At 40.2% G+C, this 23,891-nt stretch overlaps 1 protein-coding gene across 2 annotated transcripts in view; it reads left to right on the forward strand.

Moving 5' to 3' along the window:
• The window catches only part of MOV10 (Mov10 RNA helicase), a 34,481-nt gene extending 15,129 nt beyond the window's left edge, over nt 1-19,352 (forward strand). For both annotated transcript variants that reach the window (XM_060772689.2, XM_060772690.2), the window contains 17 exons: nt 2,048-2,182; nt 2,798-2,951; nt 3,990-4,144; nt 5,287-5,463; nt 5,637-5,784; nt 6,461-6,622; nt 8,677-8,780; nt 10,071-10,168; nt 10,505-10,624; nt 11,764-11,866; nt 13,603-13,720; nt 13,801-13,995; nt 14,981-15,052; nt 15,547-15,672; nt 16,309-16,397; nt 17,214-17,344; nt 18,734-19,352. In XM_060772689.2, coding sequence (XP_060628672.2) covers nt 2,048-2,182; nt 2,798-2,951; nt 3,990-4,144; nt 5,287-5,463; nt 5,637-5,784; nt 6,461-6,622; nt 8,677-8,780; nt 10,071-10,168; nt 10,505-10,624; nt 11,764-11,866; nt 13,603-13,720; nt 13,801-13,995; nt 14,981-15,052; nt 15,547-15,672; nt 16,309-16,397; nt 17,214-17,344; nt 18,734-18,798 — 2,152 coding nt within the window. In that variant the 3' untranslated portion in view covers nt 18,799-19,352. The remainder of the gene's footprint in view (nt 1-2,047; nt 2,183-2,797; nt 2,952-3,989; nt 4,145-5,286; nt 5,464-5,636; nt 5,785-6,460; nt 6,623-8,676; nt 8,781-10,070; nt 10,169-10,504; nt 10,625-11,763; nt 11,867-13,602; nt 13,721-13,800; nt 13,996-14,980; nt 15,053-15,546; nt 15,673-16,308; nt 16,398-17,213; nt 17,345-18,733) is intronic.
• Nucleotides 19,353-23,891: the final 4,539 nt, after the last annotated feature.

Here is a 23,891-nt window from a genome sequence, read left to right on the forward strand (position 1 = left end):
TGTGTAGCGTGGATGCCCTTTATCTCCCCACCCACATTTTGTAGGTCTCAGCTTTCTGGAAATACTTATTTTTACAGCACCTTGCTTGTCATCAGCCAAATAGTTGTTTCTCCATATTTGCAGTTTTGGCTTTTATGAATTTGATTATCCACACATTTGATTAAAATGTTCTGCCTCAGAATTTTGAGTTCCTCCTGTGTGATTCTGTGGTTACCTTCTTTTGGTCATGCTAGAAGACCTAGAGATTTCTACAGAGAACCCCTTTCTAGTAATCTTTATAGGTCTGCCAGTGTGATTCAGATGTCAGCTTCCAATGGAATTTAACAGTAGAGTCATGCTGGAAGTTCTTGAATTTTCTAAAGAGGTGTTCTCTCGGATTTTTTAAAAAAACTAGTGATTTCTTTATTTAGTTTTTCAGTTTCACTAGGGTCATATGCCCCTCAGTCCAGCTAATGTGGAGGGCGGACTGTAAATAGTAAATAATAAATCTGTGCTGATAAGTTAGGCTGGAGGAGTGTTAGAGTTAGAACTGTTGCTAATTTTTGGGTAGTCATATCATACTATGAGGAGTGGCTTAAAGAGCTGGGCATGTTTAGCCTGAAGAAGAGAAGGCTGAGAGGAGACATGATAGCCATGTATAAATATGTGAGAGGAAGTCATAGGGAGGAGGGAGCAAGCTTGTTTTCTGCTGCCCTGGAGACTAGGTGCAGAAGAATGGTTTCAAACTACAAGAAAGGAGATTCCACCTGAACAGGAGGAAGAACTTCCTGACTGTGAGAACTCTCTGCCCAAGAGTGTGGGGAGTCTCCTTCTTTGGAGGCTTTTAAGCAGAAGCTGGATGGCCATCTGTCGGGGGTGTTTTGAATGCAATTTTCCTGCTTCTTGGCAGTGGGGTTGGACTGGATGGCCCATGAGGTCTCTTCCAACTCTATGATTCTATGATTCCATGATCCTCCTCTTGGCTCTTCCATAAAGTTTGTTGTACATTCTATCTTTACCAGAAGTAGCTAGTGCTTGCATGTATATAACTCACTTGCTGCTCATACAGTGATTCTCGCCAAGTGGGTAGACACAAAAAATGTTACAATGACATCTAAAGAAGTGGTTTGTGCTTGTGTATCTCATGATTGCATTTATACTTTGCTTTTCAACCAGGGCTATCATTGAAAATGGTGTATAATTTGCAGTTATAATAGAGATCCACATTGATATTTATGACTATCTCTTCTGGTTCTAGTTCCTGGCAATTTAAGTTGAAGTGGCCCTTTCTTCCACTGTAAAAGAGCAGAAGGAGTTTGCAGCTGGATTCTAGACTGGTAGATGATACATGTGTTACCTTGTATGAGGAAGACCTACATTCTTGGAAGGTTAAGATTAAAGGCAAAAATGTCCAAAGCATAGTTCTGGAAATTTATGTTGCCATTGAAGCTTTATTTGTGTTACATAATTCCTTCAAACTCCCTAGCTGGCCTTTTAAAAACTATTTTCTTAGAAGCATCAGGTAGTCATCTACTTTTTATATAGGTTTTAATTGGCTCCAGATGCACAATTTGATATCAAAAAGTGTCAGTTGATTTTCTGATGCAAAGGTTCCATTTTGTTTTCCGTTGTTGTTTTTCCCAAAGAAAAATTTGACATTTTGGCAGTCTGTGCAGATACAGAAAAACCCAAAGCACGGAATTGGTCTCAGTTTGCACTAGCTGCCATCCCTGTTTTAGGTCTCTTAAAAATTTAACCTACAATTCTTCTTAGACCTACCCACCATGGTCATCTTAAGAAGTAAACAGGCATTTTTTATACACAGCATTTTTTTAGAATAATTTTGTGCATATAACATACTTTGCGTACATTTGTGTACATTGAACCTTCAGAAGGCAAAGGTGTTTCTAACCCAGCCATTCATGTGGACTGTTTGGAATTTTGGAGTTCCAAACAAGGGGTGCTCAGCCTGTATCCTTGTTACATTTGCCAATTGTTTGCTCTTCTGCACTAGTCTCTAATCAACACATTGATGCAATGCCACCTTCTTCTTATTTTGCTTCCTTAGCTTTTCTAAATTTGATACAAAACTAATAACTCCAAATCCTTACAAATACTCACCAGACTTCAAGGATCTAGTTAAGTACCTGGCAGAAGGCTCTATACCCAGTAATGCCATCTGTGATAGAGTTGCTCAGATCAGGTAAGTGCCCAAGAAACAAGACATTCCTTTTCTTTGACTTCCTTTTTACTTCCCATTCATTGGTCCTTTTCAGGAGTGGGTAGCCAGTGGTTATGCTCGGGGGGGGGGGGGAGCAACTTGAGAAACTGCAAGTCACTTCTGGTGTCAGAGAATTGGCCATCTGCAAGAATGTTGCCCAGGGGATACCCAGATGTTTTACCATCCTGTGAGAGACTTCTCACATGTCCCCACATGAGAAGCAAGGTGGGATATAAAATAATGAAATAATAACTGCACAGCAGTAACAATATATGCTGTACATATACTTTATAGAGGTGTGAAAGTCATCAAAGAGATAACAAAAGTCAAGTTAGAGCAGTGGTTCTCAACCTGTGGGTCCCCAGGTATTTTGGCCTGCAACTCCTAGAAAACCCAGCCAGTTTACCAGCTGTTAGGATTTCTGGGAGTTGAAGGCCAAAACATCTGGGAATCCACAGGTTGAGAACCACTAAGTTAGAGCCTTGCCTCTTCTGTCATATATTAGTAGGAACTCCCAAGCATGTAGATTTAGAGTGATTAGATTTCAAATTACCCCATTAAGATGAATGAGCTGGATGCTATTTTGTACTTACACAGAAATGATCTGGAAGCTCCCCTCCAGTTTGACAACTATTCTAGCAAGTTTTGCCTGCTCCTTCACCTGGAAGAGCTCCAAATGGAAGTGGACATCCGCAGATATGATATGCTTGGTGTTCCTATGGTTGCTGATCGGGATCTCCTTGTCCTGAATGTGAGTAAGATAGAATCGAGGGTTTGTAGAATAGTGGTTGAAGCAGAGATTAGAATTGTGCATCTCATTGGGAACCCCAGTATGGCCCTTCTCTGTAAAAATAACAAAAACAAAAGGATTTGTGGCTGAGACTCCGTTTGTTCTGATTCCCTGTTAATATGGGGAAAAAACCCAAACTGTCTCCCCAGAAGAAACCAGGAGTAAGAGAATGTCAGCTTTGTTGCCCAAATTGTTAGCCACAATTGTGCTGTGCATCACTCCATGGTCTTGGAGGAATGACTCAAAAGCCCTGGAATGTGACCACCTCAGGGCTGGCACCTTGGGATTGAATGGGAGAGATTTTTCTGATCATACTCAAATCTCAATTTTTGCCCTTTGGGTGTATTTCTGTTTCTCTGCTTAAGTGACCTCTCGGTGGTTGAGATGCTAAATATTTACAGAGAAACCAAAGCCATAGCACGAGGATTTTACAATGAGCACGTTAAATCAGTTGAACGAGCATAGAAGTGAACAACTTCACACATACGACCAGATCTTAAGGTGCTGTAGCTTCTTCCACTATGATATCTCTGATTTTTCCCATTTTGTCATTTTTCTTTTGCTAACGCATAATTTTTAACTTTTCCAAAAACGGTTTTGTTCAAAATGTTCTATTGCATCCTGTAAGGCAGTTGCAGGGCAACTTTACCATACCCTTTGAACTGGATGTCTCTTGAGAGTTTCAGTAAACCCTCTTATGTCTGATAGAACCAGAAAGGGGCAAAAATGAAGGAGAATTGCTTCCTTCTTGGGTAGAGGACAAGTTAAATAAGTTAAAATGGGAAGAGGTTTTGGCATACACAAAAATGATTCAGGGGACAATTTCCCCACTCCGGCTCTAGCAGTACACAGCTAGAGAAGGCGAGAGAAAGAAATAGACAAACTTTTTCTCTTATATACATCCTCCAACTATTCCTGTATCCCTTTCAGCGAATGTTTGGGTACACAAGAATAGAGTGCCTTTTTATTATTTCACATTGGCTCTGTCTTTTGCCTCAGGCTCCTGGTGTTGCTGAAAACCGCCCCTCAGTACTGAGAGGAGATCATCTTTTAGCAAGCTTGGCTGATGAGCAAGGACAGCTGCCCATTGTCCAGTATAAGGGCTATGTTCATGCTGTGGAGTTGGACAGAATAAAGCTGGGCTTCTCTGAAAAGTGAGTTCTTCATCTTGATGTTTGAGAGTCCTAGAAATGGTTATCAAATTGCCAGTTTCTACATCAAAATACATGTATTTTTGTGCAAAATGGGATGGACATTCAACCAGTAAAAGTTAGAATACTGCAAATCTGGAGAACATCCATGGACCCAGATATTGACTACCTTGAATAATGAGGTGTTTGGACACACAATCTGCTGGGCAAAGTTAAATCATCCATTAACAGTCAAACACTTGGAAAGAGAGGAAAAGATAGGAGGGGATGATCAAATTCTACTGAACTGTAGGCTGAATTAGAAGGCAGTTGAAGCTGGTGCCTGTGAATCCTTGTTCTCATGGTCCTTCAGTCAGTATAGTAGTCTGAAAAGCAACTTCCAAACCACCAATCTACCTAACCCATCTTCCATAAAGCTTCCCTTAGCCAACCTGGCCAGGTCCTACAGGCTCTCTGACCAACCAACTTCACTACTGGCCCCATATAAGCCACCCCGAGTCCCTTCGTGGAGATGGAAGCAGGGTACAAAAATAAAGTTATTATTACTACTACTATGCCATTCTTACTTCCTTTTCAAGTTCTCCCAGCTTTCCTAATTCCAAAGGCAAGGTGGTTTAGCCTATGTCTAAGATAGGTTCCACACTTAGATAACCCCTGTAGAGTTTTGTTTGAATCCTGGAGCAGATTGATCTTTCCAGTGAGATTAACAGCATTATTGCAAAGCTGATCCGATGTGAGGAATTATTTAAGTCAAACCATGTTTTGAATGGAAGAGAATAAGAATAGAAAGCCTTGAGGGCTCATACAAGGAATAATGGGAGAAGTTGAAAAGGAATTAAGGATGGTGTAGTAGTGAAGTTGGTTGGTCAGAGTGCCTGTAGGACCTGGCCTAGTTGGCTAAGGGAAGCTTTAGATGAATTAAGTAGATTTGTGGTTTGGAAGTTGCTTTTCAGACTACTATGCTGACTGAAGGACCACGAGAACTGTAGTTCAAAACAATGCTTTTTCAAAGCTTTGAAAGAGGTTGTTGAAGACGTAGTACAAGAGAGAGTAAGCAATTTGCAAGTTGGAAAGTATGATATTACATTTGGCAGACTGCATAAGGAATTATCTAGGATGTGTTTATACATTCTTCTTTTCTCCAGACTGCTATACAAATTCATCAATAAAATGAAGTTCAATGTGACCTTCACCTTAAATCGTGTGCCATTACGCATCCAGCACCGTGCTGCTGAACTTGCCCAAGAGAAACAGCTGCACTACCTCCTTTTCCCATCTTTGTCTTATGGGAAATCACTACTTACTGTCAATCAACGCCTCAAGTGAGTAAATGGGATTGGAATGGGCAGGGGAAGACTGGACATGGGTTGAAGTCCCTTTTTGGCTTAGAGATATTCTGACAGTATTGGAGCTGTGGAGTCTGAACTAGCATTAACTTTGCTCCTTGTTGTGCCATTTGCTATCTCTTTTTCCCCTCTCTTTTCCATCATGCTAGTCTATATAATCCTAGCATTGAGAAAAACACTGAACAGAAGAAAGCTGTTTATCGAGTGGTAGCAGGAACCTCCCGACCAGCCCCATACCTTATATTTGGACCACCAGGTACAGGCAAGACTGTCACCATAGTGGAGGCCATCAAGCAGGTGAGGAAAGTGCTTCATGTGCATGTAATTTGGGGAGATCTTATGGAAAGTAGCATTTTGGTCTACATCTTCTTCTGTGGACTTCAGTTTCCCAATGACTGTGCTGTGGATTTGTGGTCCAAAAAAGTAACTTTTGTAACTTCTAGTTTTCAGGAAATGAAGCAGTCTTGCTTGGAATCACCCCTGTTGTGTTAATATACCTCAGTACCACAGGAACACATTTGGGGCCCACTATGATTCCACTTTGCTGTGGCAATTACCTATGGAAATTTTGTAGTTTGAGAAGGCGCCAAAGCCTCATGCTGGGAATTATAAGTGCCCTTCCCTGAATTGGAGATCTGTATGACTGTTAATATAGAATCATAATGTTGTAATCACGCAGTGTAAAAGAGCGCCTGATTTTGGAGGCTAAGCAAAGCCATGCATTAGAAATATTTGAATGGAAGAATCCTAGAAAACAGTGATGTGTATGTAGGTAGGACTAAGAAAGAAGAGTAGAAAGCCTTTACTGCCAACCTGAGCTGAGGCTACTGGAACTGATGGATCCATAGTCTGACCCTGCATAAGACAGCTTCCTCTTTTGATTGTGGTCCATTCTCTAACAATTGACCTCTCATGAAGCATGGAAGTGTGACATTTTAAAAAACCACATATCTCCTGTTTTTATTTTGCTTAGGTGTTGCATTGCATTGAGGGCTCCCATATCCTTGCTTGTGCCCCTTCCAACAGTGCCTCTGACCTACTCTGCCAGCTCCTTAGACCACATGTGGAAAAGAGGATTATGTACAGAATGAATGCCAGCAGCAGGGATTATGGCACAGTCCCTGAAGATATCAAGGTGGGTGATTGTTTCCTTTGTCCAAGATAAAGTTGCTTTTCTTGGATAGGGTTCTTTTTGTCAGGTGTCTGAAGACAGTAATGGAGTGGAAGCCCAATTAATTGCATTCAACCGATGTTGAATCCTGACGTGTTGTTTCTGAACTCAAGTGCATTGAGCTTTCAAGTGTCTTCCAGCTGTTGTTGCTTCAGTTTTTTTTATTCATTTGTGTCCTGCCATTTTATAAGCCCATTATACATAGAGCTTTATAAATGCTGATGACCTTGACCTAACAACACAAGCAAAATACTTTGAAACAGTTGAAATCCAACTTACTAATGCCTTGAAAGATCTCTCCAGTTACTACAAAGATAACCATCTGAAGCCTAACTCTGCCAAGACACAAGTGTGTGCTTTCCACCTATGCAGCCATAAAGCCAACAGAAAATTGAAAGTCACCTGGGAAGGTCAAGAGTTTGAACATTGTTTCCATCCTAAATATCTCGGTGTCACCTTAGGTCAAACACTAGCATATAGGAAATAATGCTTGAACACCAAGCACAAAGTAGCTGTATGCAATAACATCCTACAGAAACTTACTGGCAGCACATGGGGTTTAGACCCAAAATTAAATAAGAACATCAGCCCTAGTCTTGTCTTACTCAACTGTCGAGTATGCCTGCCCTGCTTGGTACAAGTCTGCCCATCAAAGCAAGTGAACTACCACTCCTCTTGGCATCCCCCCAGCAACAGCAAGGGTATCCCTTTGGGCAGCTAAACCAGGAAATCCCAACTGGATGGCCCCCCATTAGGGTCTTCCTCCAGGGGCAAACCAAGAATGGGCAACTTGGAAGTCCCTGAACAGACTCAGAAGTGGAATGGGCAGATCAAAAGACAACCTGACAAAATGGCACTAAAATCCCACACCTTGTGTGACTATGGAGCAGAACAGACATCTGTATGCTTGTCCACTGTGCCCTACCTCATGTACAGAGGAAGAGTTTTTGGAGGCCACAGACAATGCCATTGCTGTTGCCCATTTTTGGTCAAAGGATATTTAGCTCCCTGCACTTCTATTTTTTATCAGTTTTATACTAATTTATGCGATGCTTTTGATACGAAATAAATAAATAAGCCAATTACAGCGACATCCTAAAATGTATCAGTGGGATGGACAGTCAACAATTAAAATTTTAGAATACCACAAACCCTGAGAATTCTGAAGTTTGTCAGACCAAAAAATGTTTTCAGATGCCAGCAAAAGCTTTCCTTCTCTTATGGCAGTGGTTCTCAGTCTGTGGGTCCCCAGATGTTTTGGCCTTCAACTCCCAGAAATCCTAACAGCTGGTGAGCTGACCTCCTGAGGAATCCAGTCAAAGCCCCAAGGCCCAAACTGTGATGACCCCTTTGCCATGGTGGACCCGCTCCTTTTTTATGAATGTGACTTTTCTCAACCACTGTCTAATGGGGTGAAGGTGGAGTTCTGATGTCTGCAAAAGCCAAGAATGTTCTCTTCTTTGTTCCCACCAAACATGACAAAGGAGATAGTGGGATTGAGAGATATGCTTCCTCACAAGGTTTCAAACACATGGGAAAGTATAGTCATTTAGATTTCCTGTACCCAATCATTTAAAGCCCTAAACATCTAAGACATCTACGTAGCCACCAACCAACTGATATTTCATTATCAACACAATAACAGTTAGTAGAGTCCAGGGCCTACTCACAATGCTGAGCAGTCAATGACAGTACAGTCCTAGGCAGTAAGAAATAAAACTGGAATAAAGTAAATAAGTAGTCATTTTGCTGTCTGTTCATGATGTTAGAAACATGCTGCTGGCCAATAGTAGGAACTGCCTACTATGGTGGCAGTTCTGCGTGGTGTTAACCTACATCTGGTAGAGTCCTCCAAGGAGTTTCAGGTTTGCCCCCATATCATCTCATACAAAAGGAAGGCCTCTTTATTTCTTCAAGCTTGCACATTTTAGTACCAAAGATATTAATTACTGCTATTTCCAGTAATTTCCCAGTAGTTTGAAGTTTTTACTAAAGTGTTTTGCGATGTTCCTCTGTAGCCCTTCTGCAACTGGGACAAGGAAAACAAATGCCCCGTCTTTCCCAAAAAAGAGGAGCTTCTAAAGTACCGGATCATCATCACTACTCTAGTGACAGCTGGAAGGTATGGAGAGTCCAGTACCAAGCAAAAATAGAACAAATTAAATTGGGATGAGAAAATGGTGATGACAGGTTTTCTTTTTACATAATGGGGAAGGCATAGTATGTTAGAAGAATTTGCTTATTTTTAAAAGATTTAAATAGGAAAATTCTCCTTCTTTTACAGTATGATGCCCATATCCCCAGGACTGGCATCCGTGGTTTTATTTCACACCACCTCCAATAAAACATTTCATCTCAAGGGATTTCCTAGGTCCACCAACATGGCTCTATATTATCATTGGGCTAGAAGGGTTTGGCAATATCCACACTTTCCTGTGTCAGTGTGGAATCCAGAAACATATTTCCCAGAGATGCAGATGCTGTACTACATTGCAAAAGAAAGAAAAGGAATGGAAGAAAATTTAAAATGTAGAAACATCCTTTCCCTTGCATGAGTTCCCTTGGATCTTGCATGAGTTTGATGTGGGAGAGCATATATTATAGAATTCCTTCTTACTAGATGGCCTTGAGACACTCACATTGTCAGCCTAATCAGCCTGTTAACTTGGCATTTTGGGGTTGAGAAGTTTGTCCTGGGAGAATCAAGCAGGAGGGAGAGGAAAAAGGAGTAGAAAAACAAAAGAATGTAGCAGAAAGTTATCTATCAGCTGCTCCCTGGAAGATAATGCAATTATGTTCTGTGGAGGAAAGTTTAAGTTCAGAACTTAAACCACAATAAAAACCTGCCTTTTTGACATGCCTACCCAGTTAATTTTAAACTATGAATTTTAAGATACCTTTTATTGATATGCATTATTTTAATGTATTTAGTATCAATAGCTATATAGTCTTGAGTGCTGTGGAAGGAGAATGAAGTAAGCATGGGAATAAATAAAGGGTAAGTGGAAAGTTGGAGAGTGTGTGAATCTGTGTTCAAGAGAGAGTAAAAGGGAGAGTGTGGCGTTTTTGGCTGTGCTTGAACATTTTTGCATATGGCAGTGGCACCTGAGAAGTGTGTGTGTGTGTGTGTGTGTATTTAGTACTTACAAAGCACACTTTGGGTGCATCTACACTATGAAATTGACCTGGCTCAATGTTATGGAACCATGGAAGATGTAGTTTTGGTGAAACACTAATTATTTGGCAGAGAAGTCAAACTACAGTTCTCATGATTTCATAGCAATGAGCCATGGCAATAAAAGTGACATCAAACTGTATTGATTTTGTATCTAAAGGCACTCTTCATCTGATTTCCCTTCACCTGTTATGATGAATATTCTGTCCTAACTGTCTTCTGGTCTCTCTTGGCTAGATTGGTCTCAGCTGATTTCCCTCCTGGACACTTTTCACATGTTTTCATTGATGAGAGTGGCTATGCTGTCGAAACTGAGAGTCTAATTGCTATTGCAGGTGAGTTGCTATACTCTTGCACAGAATACTTTGGTTCACTTAAAGTACATTGTGGATTTCGTATGTTGTCTCCCTGCCAATGTATTTCCAGATGTTTCAGGGTGTTACTCCTCCTCCACTGGCCCAGAAGGCCCTGAGAAATGTCCTTCAATGTGTTTAAACAGGATTTGGCTTATCTTGTTTGTTTCTCCATGTTTCTCAAAACACATTCCTGGTCTTGTAAATTATTGGGATCTAAGCATAATTAATGAAACTTCACACAAAGGCTGATGAGACTACATAACTCACGTGCCTGCTTAGGGCCCAGATTAACTCCCATCATTTCCTCCTTTCTAGGTATCCTAGCCACAATGGACCCAAAGTCTAATCCTAAAGGTGGCCAGCTGGTTTTGGCAGGGGATCCCATGCAACTGGGACCAGTCTTGAGGTCTCCTCTGGCTATTGAACATGGCTTGGGTGAGTGAGAAGCTAATGGCGGTCTGCAGCATATTGCAGACCTATGGTAAACTTGCATTTTTTTTTCAGTGGCAGGTTAGTTACCTGCTCCTCATGGCGAACTGTCACATACAGTCAGTCACATTTGCTGGGGTTAAGAACACAGGACCTTTGTGGGAAAGCATCCATTTGTTTTACCTGAGATAACATCTCTCTAGGCCTTCCAGTGTGTTTCTATCATCTGTGTCCACCAAAGGTTGACGATAGAGCTGTGCTGGAGGGCCTAAAGATTCTTAGAACAACCATATTAATTAAATCTATGAAAAATCCAATCTGCACAAGTCAAACTTGTAAATGTGGAAGGCTAAATGTGGAAGTGCTGTGCTGTAGGACCTAAATGATTCCTAGAACGACTTACTTAAATCCATGAATGAGCAAATCCACAAAAATCAAACCCACAAATGTGGAGGGCTGATTCTAATCAACTTTTATGCTAGAACTCTCAAATAGAAACCCTACTAGGAGTCATCTGCTCCTCCAGATGTGATTGAATCGCAATTCCAAGCATTACAACAGGTTGTGCTGACACCTGTAGGCCAGCACAACTGGAGAGTCCGACAATTACTGCTTTATACCTTCCAGGTTTTAAAGTGATCAGTGCTTCTTTCAATGGGGTCATCTCTGTAGAGATAAAACCAGTGAATAATTCCTATATCAATCTGTCTTTAGGGCCCAATACATCCAGTGGTTGCAGCCATGGCAGGGTATGCACTCGATGTAGTCATTTGTTTTTGTGCCCATGTTATTTGGGATTATTTTGAGACACTCCTCCCCAAAACCTAACCTCCTTCAAATGTGCCTGGTTGCAATCCCCATCATGAACATGGCTGGAGATGATGGCAGCTGCAGTCCAGCACCTCTGGTTTAGTGGAAGCAGATGTATGCATACCAGCAAAAGGTCTGTAATGCAGAGAGTCTTGGTCAGTGTTTTAAATCCATGTCAGCAACATGAGCGTGCTTGCCAAATGCATGAGCACCTTTCGGGATACAGACATTAATTTGTCCTTCATGCTGGTGTGAGATAAATTTGAGAAAAAGGCAGCTGGGAGAGCACACAAGTCAGGTCCCTTCACATTAACTTACAAGCTCTGCTATTTTAGGGCTTTCCTTGCTGGAGCGGCTGATGCAGCAGAACTCACTGTACCAGAAGAAGGATGGGATCTACAATGCACAATTTGTGACCAAGCTGTTGCGGAACTATAGGTAATCTCATGCTCTGCCATGGATTTCCAGCAGAGGGAGGAGGAGAGGCACATTGGTCTCTGTTTCTTTCAAGGCAGCTTTCAATTTGCCAGGGATTTCATTGCATCTTGTGTTGAACAAGCAGGGTTCCTGGCTACTTTTGCTCTAGTTTAGGAAGAAAGCTCTAGCCCACTAACTGGGAAATATTTTTTTTAAATAGTGTTGCAAATTCCTGTGTTAGACATTCTCCAAATATAAATCAAATTGGGCAAAAGGACTACAATTTCCCATTCATAGTTGTCATTTCAAACACTGGAAAAACTTTTGTAATCTGTGTGCTTAGTAGTATGATTGCAGAAGAGTGAAGATGGGTACAGATAAATGCAGCGTATTAAGTGTTCTATGAAATGTTTACCTTAATCTTTCTTGCAACCCCCTTATTTGTTTCATTTGTACAGGACCTTTCTACCAGAGTAAGACCTAAGGAGGATCCCAAAGGAAGTCAATTGAAAAACCTTACTAGTATTTTAAAAAAACAATTAAACATTTAAAAGACTACAACAAAAATATAAACACCTGTGGCACTAATAATCTCCCTTATGTACACACAAAAAGGCTGCTTAAACAGAAAGCACCAAGTGAAGTATTCTTCCAGCTTAGCAGATGGAGAGTGAGGCTGCAGGAATGACATTAAAAATGGTAGTGGTTTCATTTAAAATAGAGGGAAATTGTTTCCTGTCATTGAAATTGGATTTTGGAAATGCCCATTTGCAGACCTGTGGCACAGAGGAACCTTATGAGTGTGTGAAAAGACTTGAGGACCTACCTAAGGAATTAGGGCAAGATTAGTAGCCAAATTTCTGGCAGAAAAATGTGTCAAAAAAGATGATGATGATGATGATGATGATGATGATGATGACAATAATAACATGATATTCTTCCCTATCACCCCAAAGGGACTCAGGGCAGCTTCCAACAAAAAAATGGCAAACATGCAATGTCATTATACACTGAACAAAGACAATATAAACAACCCTGCCTACTCCCAAAAGTAAATTCATAACTATAATAAAGTAACCAATAAATAACATTAAATAATATCATAACAAGATGACCACAACATATCTAACATTAAACACAGACCTAAGCCTAGCCAAGTCCAAAAATACTTATAAAGTTGTTAAAATTATTAAAGAAAAATACTAGAAGTGACCCAATACTCCCAATTTTTCTTGTATGAAAAGGAGCTTGTATCATTGGAACTAAAGGAGCCTGCACACTGTCCACTAGCAGAAAGCTGGGGGAAGGAGCATTTGATTTTTGCAGGCTGCTAAATGGAAGTAAAGAAAAATAGAGGAGTATATTATTCAGACTGGAATGTGTATGTTTTGTTTACATTGCACTTGCCAGGAAAGTGAAGGCTAATGCATAATTTGTGCCCAAAAATCTATGGGAGACTCATGCTTAAGATGAACTATGACACCTTTCTTAATTGTGTAGGATTGTCAGGATACTAGATTGCTATAAGAAAGACATTCTGTGTGTGTTCACACACTTTTAGTCTTGCAGATAGTAATAAATCTAGCTACCTAGCCCAAATGTAATTTATCCATCCCTACTCTGCTGTAGAAGAACAATGTGAAACCATAGGTTCAGAGTCCCATTCTATGAGAGGCGTGAACAGAAAACATTGTCCTTCTCCGTGTCACAGACACTTTGCACTGGTTTGTGTGCTAACATACCATCTTCCACCCTAGATCCCATGCTGCCATTCTCAAATTTCCCAATGACAAGTTTTATGATGGGGAGCTGCAGGAACATGGTGACCATTGCATCACTCATTCTTACTGTAAATGGAAAGAACTGGTTCAAAAGGTGAGGAAGGAGTAAGTCTGAATGAGTCTGTTCTAGCCTGTTCTATAAATATGGGCTCTGAGTTGCAATTCCCCTTACAGGGATTTCCCATCATCTTTCATGGAGTCTGTGGAGAAGACCAGCGTGAAGCGAGGAGCCCTTCCTTTTTCAACACTGCTGAGGTTGTTGTTCTGATCAACTACCTGAGGAAACTGCTTCTAGAAGACCAAGGCAAGAAAGGCCAGTCCCGAATTCTTCCCAAAGAAATTGGTGTCATCTCACCATACAGGAAACAGGTGAGGTGTTCTATTGGTTTGGACTGACTAAATAAGAGTTTCAAAGTTTGGAATCATTACTTGCTTGGACCTCTGGCTTTGCTGGCTTGGAATTGTGGAAATTACAATACAAATTGCTAACTTTCCCAGGTTTGGCATTGTTTTTTAAAAGATGCGCTAACTTGAGACTTGTCATAAGTCTCTGGAAGGTTCAGTTCAAAGTCAGAGTGAGCGCCTGACCTTTAGCCAAGCTTCTGCCTACCTAGCAGTTTGAAAACAAATGTGGGTAGATAAATAACAATCACATTAAAGCGGGGAGGTATTTTAGACACAGCGTTTTATTCAGAAAATTGAGAAAGTTTACAAACAAAGAAAGCTCTTCAGCAAGGAGATTGAGTGACATCACCGTCGTGTGGTCGGAACTCAGCATAGCCTCCAAAGATGCCAAGAGATGGGAAAAGCCTATATATAACTGTTGTCTGTCTTGTCATTGTATAATCAGCATTGAATGCTTGCCATATATGTGATCCACCCTGAGTCCCCTTTGGAGTAAGAAGGGCAGAATATAAATAATGTAAATAAATAAGATCAGAATGTTTTCCACACCAGGTACAGTAGGGCCTCCACTATTTCGAGGGATAGGGGTGCAGGATTTCATGAAAGAAGAAAAAAATGCACATTGAAAAATGCACCTAAAGATTATTTTTAAAGGATCTTTAGGTCATCCACAGTGTCTTTATGATGAAATTCTTTTGGAAAATCATGAAGTAATCCAAGAAATTCTTAAATTCTTACATACCAGCTTCAAGCCAGAACTTCTATTACTAGGATTCTTGCATGATCAAATACAAAATGAACAATACAGAATACTGCAGTACATGTTAACAGCAGCAAAAATTTTGTATGCTCAATGATGAAAAAACCCTGAGTTTATTTCAATATTTTCCGGCTCTCACATTTTCTACAGGGATTTATGAATTACTGGCATTGCTTCTTGTCTCCCTAGGTTGAGAAAATAAAATATGCTATTCATCTAGAAACAGAACTCAAAAATCTCAACAATATCAAGGATTTGAAGGTGAGATGTTTTGTCAGCTGTGATATAAGAAATACAGTTGAGCTAAATGCACATGCTCTTAAATAAAAGGACTTTGGAATGTTATTTTTAAGGAGAGTGGATTTAATAGCACTCTGAACAATGATAAAATGATATTCTGGAGCCAATGGGTAATTATATTCATTCATCTTAAATATAATCTTTCATACTTTGGATGGATTTGATATGCTTTTCTAATTGAGGACATTTCTGTTCAGTTTTAATTCACTGGATACGCTAGAAAAGCCCACACAGACTGGATAAAGCTGTAGATGCAACTTGCCATTTCTGTTATGATTCTTAGCTAATTCTAAGGCCATTGAAAATTCATGACTCCCAGTCCTGATCTGCTAGGAGGAGGAAGGCATACTCCTAAATTATGTAACTTGAGAGACAGTGCATTTTGATCTTTGGAGTCTGAATGTTTCCAATCTCAGTCTCTGTTATTTAACTGTTACCTTCTTCCATTCTCCCAGGTGGGCTCTGTAGAGGAATTCCAGGGTCAGGAACGGCGTGTGGTGCTCATTTCAACAGTGCGTAGCAGCAATCATTACTTAGGGTTTGATGAAGACTTCAAACTTGGTTTCCTCAAGAACCCCAAGGTAAAATCATTGTGTATCATCTTGATCACACACTGCTCTGATACTTTTACTTTGAAATTCATGACATGCCTTCCCCTATGCAAAAGGATTTTTTCATTGTTTCTGTCTTGTGGCTCTGCCATTATAGCATGATGGGGTTGTGAATTGTATTCCAATTCCTGCCTTATTCAGAAGTGTGAGTAATGTCTGAGCAGAAGTTAACGAAGTTTATTTTCCTTGCACTGATACCTAGAAGCTGGCACTATGGTCCTGTTAAGACTGCCATCTTGGATTATTAGCCTGCTTAGATGGTACAGAGAATGAGAATGCCTCTCCTAGAAACCTCTCTGTCACACAGACAAATCTGAATGGTTTTAGCTTCCATTGCCCCTCTGAATGGTAGGGATCCTATTGTGTCTTGGGATGCCTAACATGATCCTTTTAACTTGGCCCTGTGAATCTGCCTTTGCCTTTTCTCAGTGTTCTCAAATAAAAATTGCTTTTGAAAAAGCAACAAGAAGGTCCAGTTAACAGTATAGGATCAAAGGTTACTTTTCTGAGAGCAGTGATTGGCATTTTTCTCAAATGGATGCTATACTTTTTCATAGTAGATAGAGCATATCATTCTTTTTTCTGATTTATTTTCTCCATCTTTAGCGTTTCAATGTGGCTGTTACACGAGCCAAGGCACTTCTGATAATTGTAGGGAATCCAATGACTCTTGCCAAAGATGAATATTGGGCTGGGTAAGTATTGCCCTTCATTTCCCTAAAGCCCTTTTCCCAATTGTAATCCAAACCCTTTCAAGAAAAAGTTTCTCCCATCCCTCTGCTGTCAATCCAAGTATTCTTAAAAATTCAAGTATTCTTAAAGTATTCTTAAAAATACTTGGAAGCCACAGGGAGGAGGGAGCAAGCTTGTTTTCTGCTTCCTTGGAGACCAGGACGCGGAACAATGGCTTCAAACTACAAGAGAGGAGATTCCATCTGAACATGAGGAAGAACTTCCTGACTGTGAGAGCCGTTCAGCAGTGGAACTCTCTGCCCCGGAGTGTGGTGGAGGCTCCTTCTTTGGAAGCTTTTAAGCAGAGGCTGGATGGCCATTTGTCAGGGGTGATTTGAATGCAATATTCCTGCTTCTTGGCAGGGGGTTGGACTGGATGGCCCATGAGGTCTCTTCCAACTCTTTGATTCTATGATTCTATGATTCTATGATATGGGGCTTGAGTTTGCTTGAGTTTTACCCAGCGGAGAGTGAGTTCTTCTGTTGAGCAGTTCTCCTTAGTGCATTTCTTTCTGTTCTGGAAGTCAGCCTGGTATCACAGCAGTTGTTAATATTTTTATTGGGTTGAAAAAATACATTTCTCCATACAGTGTTAACCGTGCAGCAAATCCAGTAGTTGTTATATAGTGCCATAAACCACTGGGAGTTGCAAGATAATATAGTGACTATTGAAGTCTCTAAGCAGATAATGTTGAGATGAAATATTAGCCCTCGGGAGTTTTCTACCAGGTGGGATATAAAAACTAATCCTAATCATGCTACTTTGTTTATTTCTCCAGGTTCCTCAGGTATTGCAGGGAAAATAATGCTTACCGAGGATATCAGTATGTGGAAGATGAAAATGATGGTGATGGCAACGATGTACTGACAGCTCAGCTCCATTCTCTCAGTTTGAATAGAGACTCAGCTGGTAAGGGGTTATAATGACACTAAAGCCAAGGCTTCATTACCATTCACCACTGGCATATTTGGAAAAGAGTACAACTTTAATAATTACTTGCATCCAGTGCAGCAAATCAGGGCTGGAGGGAGGTCTTTTCCCCATCTCTCAATGGAAAAGAAAACATCAAATTTTTCCCCAGTTTTGCAACCTCAGGTTTAGCCAAAGCCAGGAGACAAAAAGCAAACATTGTCACACGAATACTTAGGGATTTTCTTGCATCTGGTTTTTAAAAAGCTAAATCCCTATTTTCTTTCAAGATTAATGGATGCATACATAGGTAGATAGTTTGATTAGTTTTTCTTGTTTGTCTATTTTAATGCCTTAAAATATGGATGTGTCATGTATAGAGAAGGTGAGGAGATTCTGGCTGAAAGATCAGCATTGGAGCTATAGCCCAGCAGTTTCCTCAGCCGAATTTAGAAAAACACCCCATGGAGGTAGTTACCACATCTCAACCTGTAGAGCAAGTGCAAGCAAGCTCCTCTGAGAAAGGGCTAAGTGCCCCAGCTTTTGTGGGGCTGTGAAGGCTCAACTTTGCAGAATCTCTAAATTGGTGTTTCTCAAATTCTGCTCCTCCAGGTGTTTTGGACTTTACCCCCCACAATTCCTAATAGCTAGTAAGGTGGTTGTGGTTTCTGAGAGTTGGTCCAAAACACCTGGAGGAGCAGAATTTGAGAAACACTGCTCTAGATCAGCAGTTTTCAACCTTTGGGCCTCCAGGTGTTTTGGACTTCAACTCCCAGAAATCCCAGCCTGCTTACCAGCTGTTAGGAACTGTGGGAGCTGAAGTCCAAAACACCTGGAGGCCCAAAGGTTGGGAACCACTGCTCTAGTTTAACAGAAAAATGAGCTAGCAATAGGTAGCACCTGAGAACCTAACATATAAGGTGTGTCACCTTGTTGCTGGCAGCAACATCAGGGTTTGGAACTGCAACTCTGGACTGTTGCTTATCTTGGATTTATGATCTCTGGACCTACCCTTTGACTCTGACTTTTAGAAATCAGATTAACCTTAGACTCTAGACTCTTTTGGATTTGGCCTTCAATCTTCAAATGGACGGCCGGCTTCACCGGTGTACCGCCCTGCTGTTGCCTCTTGGCTGGACTATTTGGCTTGAAGTCGGTTTTGATAACTTCCTGCTTGTAAATAGCATCATGACAGGTTACTTGCTATGGAGTAATCTAATGTATCTGGAAAAATAAGAATTCATGTTATGTAAGATACATGATGGATTATAAACCTTGGCACATCTGTTCAGTGTTCCTGAAACCTTGGCAGTTTACCATGAGGGTAAAAGAAAGATAAAGGAATCTCACTTTTCTTGCCCCTTTATCTCTTTTTCTTTTTTCCTGCAGATCGCATCTTAGGAGAGAGTCACATCCAGCAACAAGTGGAACCAGAATGGAGACATGAGCATTGAAGGCTCATCTTGCCCTCATTTTCAAGCTGCTATATTCTGAATTCTTGAATAATTGACATTTTTATTGTCTAATGAAAAAGCATATGATAATCCAACATTTAAAAGATTGGGTTTGGGCTCTGTACTTATAGACTCTCAGGTGTTAAAAGCCAGTGCCTAGAATTATACACAGAAATCTCAAATTTCTGTGATTAAAGAAATCTTAATTTGGAATTGGAATATACTGATTTCATCAAGCCTTTTTGCATCCCATTTCACAAATATGCTGTCTGTATGCTTGGTAGTGCAAGTGTGTATGCATTCTAATGATGAGAAAAAATTATTGCACAGTATGGAGTGTTTTGAACCTAACTGTAAGCTCCTGAATAATTTTTAAAAATTCCCTTTGATATTAAAAAAAAATGAGAATAGATTTCCAGATAGCTTTAACGTTTTTAAGCAATGGATGCTAGGATGTGAAGCTTATTCTAAAGTCGCTGTCCTTTCTCACTCAAATGTTATCATTTGTCATAAGGTGTTTTTTGTAAAGAATTTATTAAAGCTTATGAGAACAAGCCATTGTATTATCCTTTTTCTTTTCTTTCTCTTCACTCTGTTATATAGAGAACCAAAGCAGGGGAGGGAAGAACACAGGAACAGATTTTGACTAGGTATATCTTTTGAAACACATTTTTGAGTCATTTCTTTTAGGCTGTCCATTTTTTAGTTTCAAAAATAAATCCCTACAGAGTCATGATCCCTACTAGTATAGGGACCGTGATAAACATCCATTCACAGAGATTGTAAAGGTTTCACAATCCTCACTTATTGAGCAACAACCAGTACAAGCAATTGCTCTGTTCTGCTAATGGTTGATGTGTTCATCCTCTCTCACACATGCAATCTCTAATGTCAGAGGGAATTATGATGAGTTCTTGCTTCTTGTTCTTGAACCAGGATATTACAGAGGGAGAGGGAGACATCAGTTATCTGCTTCCCAACTAACTGACAGATCCCTGTTGCATGCAGAGACTGATGCCTAGTAAGTGAGGATTGGGGGTTTGGGCTGGGAGACATTAAACAATGAAACTATGGTAGCTGTGTAGAGAAGTATGGGTTATGGAATTGTGGCTGTGGTTCTATCGTGGCAATTCTGGAATGTGATAGGAATTGTGTCTTCACTGAATATTTTTCATCTTTTTACCCCTAAAGATAGAAACAGAATCCTTGGAAAGATGCCTTGGAGTGTGGTGGAAGCCCTTTCTTTGGAGGCTTTTAATCAGAGGCTGGATAGCCATCTGTTGTGAGTGTTTTGCTTGTACTTTTCCTGCATGCCAAGGATTAGACTGGATGTCCCATGTGGGTTCTTCCAACTCTGTAATTCCATGCAGTTCACTATTTGTGCCCTTGAACTTTGCTCATATTGACAGGTGAAATCAGGTAACAGCACTGAGTTAGTGGAAACACATAATTGTTTAACCAATCTAGTGAAGCTGGTGGTATCTGTTTTGAGGGTAGTGTATCTTTGGATCCCTTTATCTTTAATCACTCATGTCAAAAGATGTCTTTTTGAGAATGTGAGTGAGCAATGACTTTCAATACAGTGCTTGTCCTGCTTTCTTCAGTATGGGCTTATAGGATTGTGGCCCTGATTACATTCATATGTCATGATCTAATAGCACACTTGTAGTTGGCCTGGACAATGTTATATTACAGTTACTACAACAGAGAACCTAATTTTCACCCAAGGATGATCAGCAGCAATCTGCTGATCCATCAAATTTGAACCACATTTACTGTCAAGGTATTTCATCGTCCAGTGGAATTTAGCACCAGAGTTGCTTGACCAGGTTTGTGACTTAATAGTAATTATTTGCAGGAATTCCATTCCCTTGCCCATAGTACTTTCACTCCCTGTAGGGAGTGAGATACAGAGGGATATAGGCTTTATACAGAAATGTGAGGGGTGAATATGTTAGCCTCAAGATAGAAAGCGGGCAGATCTAGAGCACAACAGAAAAGACAAGAGGAGAATCTGAGATAAATTTGAGCTTGTATTAATTCCTGGGATTGCTATGAGGAATAAATTTTATGGATGTGTATTGAGGAAAAAAAGTTTTTATCCATTTTCATTTGTTGATTCAAATCAGTGGGGGAGGAGTAGTGCATGGTACAGAATACTGTTAAAACAGCAGTATGAAATAATCTTTCTAAAAGACTGAAAGGAGGAAAAAAGGAACATAAACCAAAAGGAGAGCATCTTGAAACAACAGTCTCAAAGAGAGCTAGGGAATGACCACAGTTGTTTACATATGTGAGTTGAAATTCTCTCTCAACCACAGGGAACAACTAACATGAATACGGCTAGTACAAGAGCAATCTCCAGCATATCTCCACTGAAGCAGCATTGTTTTCCCTATGGCAAAGCCCTTCTTTATTGGTGATATTTGTTTATTCTTTTTTCCTCTTTGCTGAAAAGGGAGGAGCTGTGACTAGTACAAGCAGCAACTGCTTTCACCAGGCCCTTGGAGAACTGCATGTTCAGGATGCAGCTGGTAGAAAATACAGCCTGGACCGGTAGCATTTGGTGTTTTGCCTGTCATGAAGTAAACAGATAAGGGATAAAGCTGGTCTCTTATGCAATTCTTGCCAGTTATTTCCATAAGTACGGGGGACCAGTTTGCTGCCTAGAGTCTGGTACACAATGTAACTCATTGGGAAAGAGGGATGTAGTTCTTATTTTTATTGAAGGAAGCAGCAAGTAATGTTTGCAATATTCTTTCCACTGCAAGAAAGTATTTGAAAATTATGCTGTGTTAGAGACCTATTTACAATTTGGTATATTCTGCACAAAATTTGCATGGTTATGCTGCACAGAAAATAATTCCCCAGTGACAGAATTTTCTGGATAGGAAAGTATTTTCTATGCAGAAAATAATCTTTTGTATAAACATTTTCTGTGCAAAAAATGCTGTGTTTGGCACAAAATAACTACTTGTAAATTTTGTGTAGAATAAGTTTGAAACTGCAAAAATTTCCAACAGGGATTTTTGATACTTTAAAAAGAATTTTGACTATTTTTCTAATATATTCAGATTTTCTTTCCATTCCTTCTGGAGAGCCACAATCACTAAAGATCTGATTGAGGAAGAGAAGAAAGGGAAACTGAACAGCCTTTAGGGAACTGCACTTTATTTCTGGTGTATCTTTTTTCTGGGAGTTCAGGTATTGTAGGCTGCATTTCAGAGGAAGGAATTGACAAAATAACTTCCTGAGTATTTTTTGCACAAGAAAACCTTATAAAATTCATGAGGTCACTTTATGCCAACAGGTGACTTGAAAGGGCTGAACATTTAGTGGCAAGGAGTTGATCAGACGAATGTCAAAAGCTAGGGTTTTTTCTGAGACTATTTATTTCCATGTTGGCTTTCACACAAAAAAAAATACCAAGTGTATTTTGCCCTTGTGATTCTTTTTAGCATAGCCTTAGTGGAAACCATTTGCAATGAGAAAAAATTAAGCTCAAGCAATTTGGTAGATAGCTTTTTCTATAACCTCTGTTTTCATGGTCAAGACAGGGTCAACACAGTCCCATTCAAACAAGAGAGGCCACACAGAAGTCCAAGTAAGATGCAACTGTAAGCAATCAACAAAATGTTTAACTGTGTAACACTGTATGGTATGCAATGGTTGCATATCTGAAGAGTCTGTTTTTTGTCCTGTTAGTGTTCTCTATTTTGGACATAGTTCAAATACTGAACCATATCTTTGCAGGAGAGGATATTTGGGCCTTCTCTGAAGTGAAGCAGATTTTAAAATATGCTGCTCCTTGTGTTGGAGATATACTTAGGAAGCGTGTTTTATTGTTTGGCAGTGGATACAAAAATGCAAGGCAGAGGTAGGGGAAGAGGTAATGCTCTTGCAACTGACAGTTGAAACTTCCGAAGGAAATAATTACTTCATTGGAGTGCTCCAAACACTTTCATTCCTCTTCCAGACATGAACCATGGCATCCATCACTTTGAAAGGAACACATCAGTTTACATATGTAGTAGAACATTGTAATGAGGTGATAAAATCCCTTGAGTAGAACAAGCTGTGCCACTATAAACTGCAGTGGAGATGTCATCCTTTGGAAAGTTCTTACATATATAAAATGATTCAGACTGCATCTAATTTGGAGTGCCCATGCACTTTTTTTCAACAGAACCTGGGGGTCGGGGCGCCTGAGAGGGTTGTGAGGGGGGTGTCAGAAGGGTTGCCAAAGACCATAAGAAAACAGTATTTTCTGTTGGTCATGGGGGTTCTATGTAGGAAGTTTTACCCAATTCTATTGTGGATATGGTTTGGAATGCTCTTTGATTGTAGGTGAACTATAAATCCCAGCAACAACTCCCGAATGACAAGGTCTACTTTCTCCAAACACTGGTGTTCACATTTGGGCATGTTGTGTATTTCTGCCAGGTTTGGTTCAGATCCATCATTGTTTGAGTCCACAGTGCTCTCTGAATGTAGGTGAACTATAACTCGAAAACTCAAGGTCAATGCCCACTCAACCCTTCCAGTATTTTCTGTTGGTCATAGGAGTTCTGTGTGCCAAGTTTGGTTCAATTCCATCATTGGTGGAGTTCAGAATGGTCTTTGATTGCAGGTGAACTATAAATCCCAGCAACGACAACTCCCACTACAACTCCCAAATGACAAAATCAATCCCCCCTCAACCCCACCAGTATTCAAATTTGGGGGTATTGGGTAATTGTGCCAAATTTCATCCAGTGAATGAAAATACATCCTGCATGTCTGATATTTACATTATCATTCATAACAGTAGCAAAATTACACTTGTGAAGTAGCAACGAAAATAATTTTATGGTTGGGGGATCTCCATAACATGAGGAACTATATGAAGGGGGTCACAGCATTAGGAAGGTTGAGAACCACTGCTCTAGTGCATGCGCCATATAGTGAAGAACACAGGTAGCTATCTATTGGACATAGCAGTTCTAAGGGATTGCGGCCGTTTTAGTTTTAGAAGTAACCTTTTCAATCTCTTGGATTGAAATTTTTCATTGTGCAAAGCTATACATTGCCCACCACCAAGAAAACAAACACAC

The sequence above is a fragment of the Anolis sagrei genome, chromosome 4, assembly GCF_037176765.1.
Source record: "Anolis sagrei isolate rAnoSag1 chromosome 4, rAnoSag1.mat, whole genome shotgun sequence".
Classification (NCBI taxonomy): Eukaryota; Metazoa; Chordata; class Lepidosauria; order Squamata; family Dactyloidae; genus Anolis; species Anolis sagrei.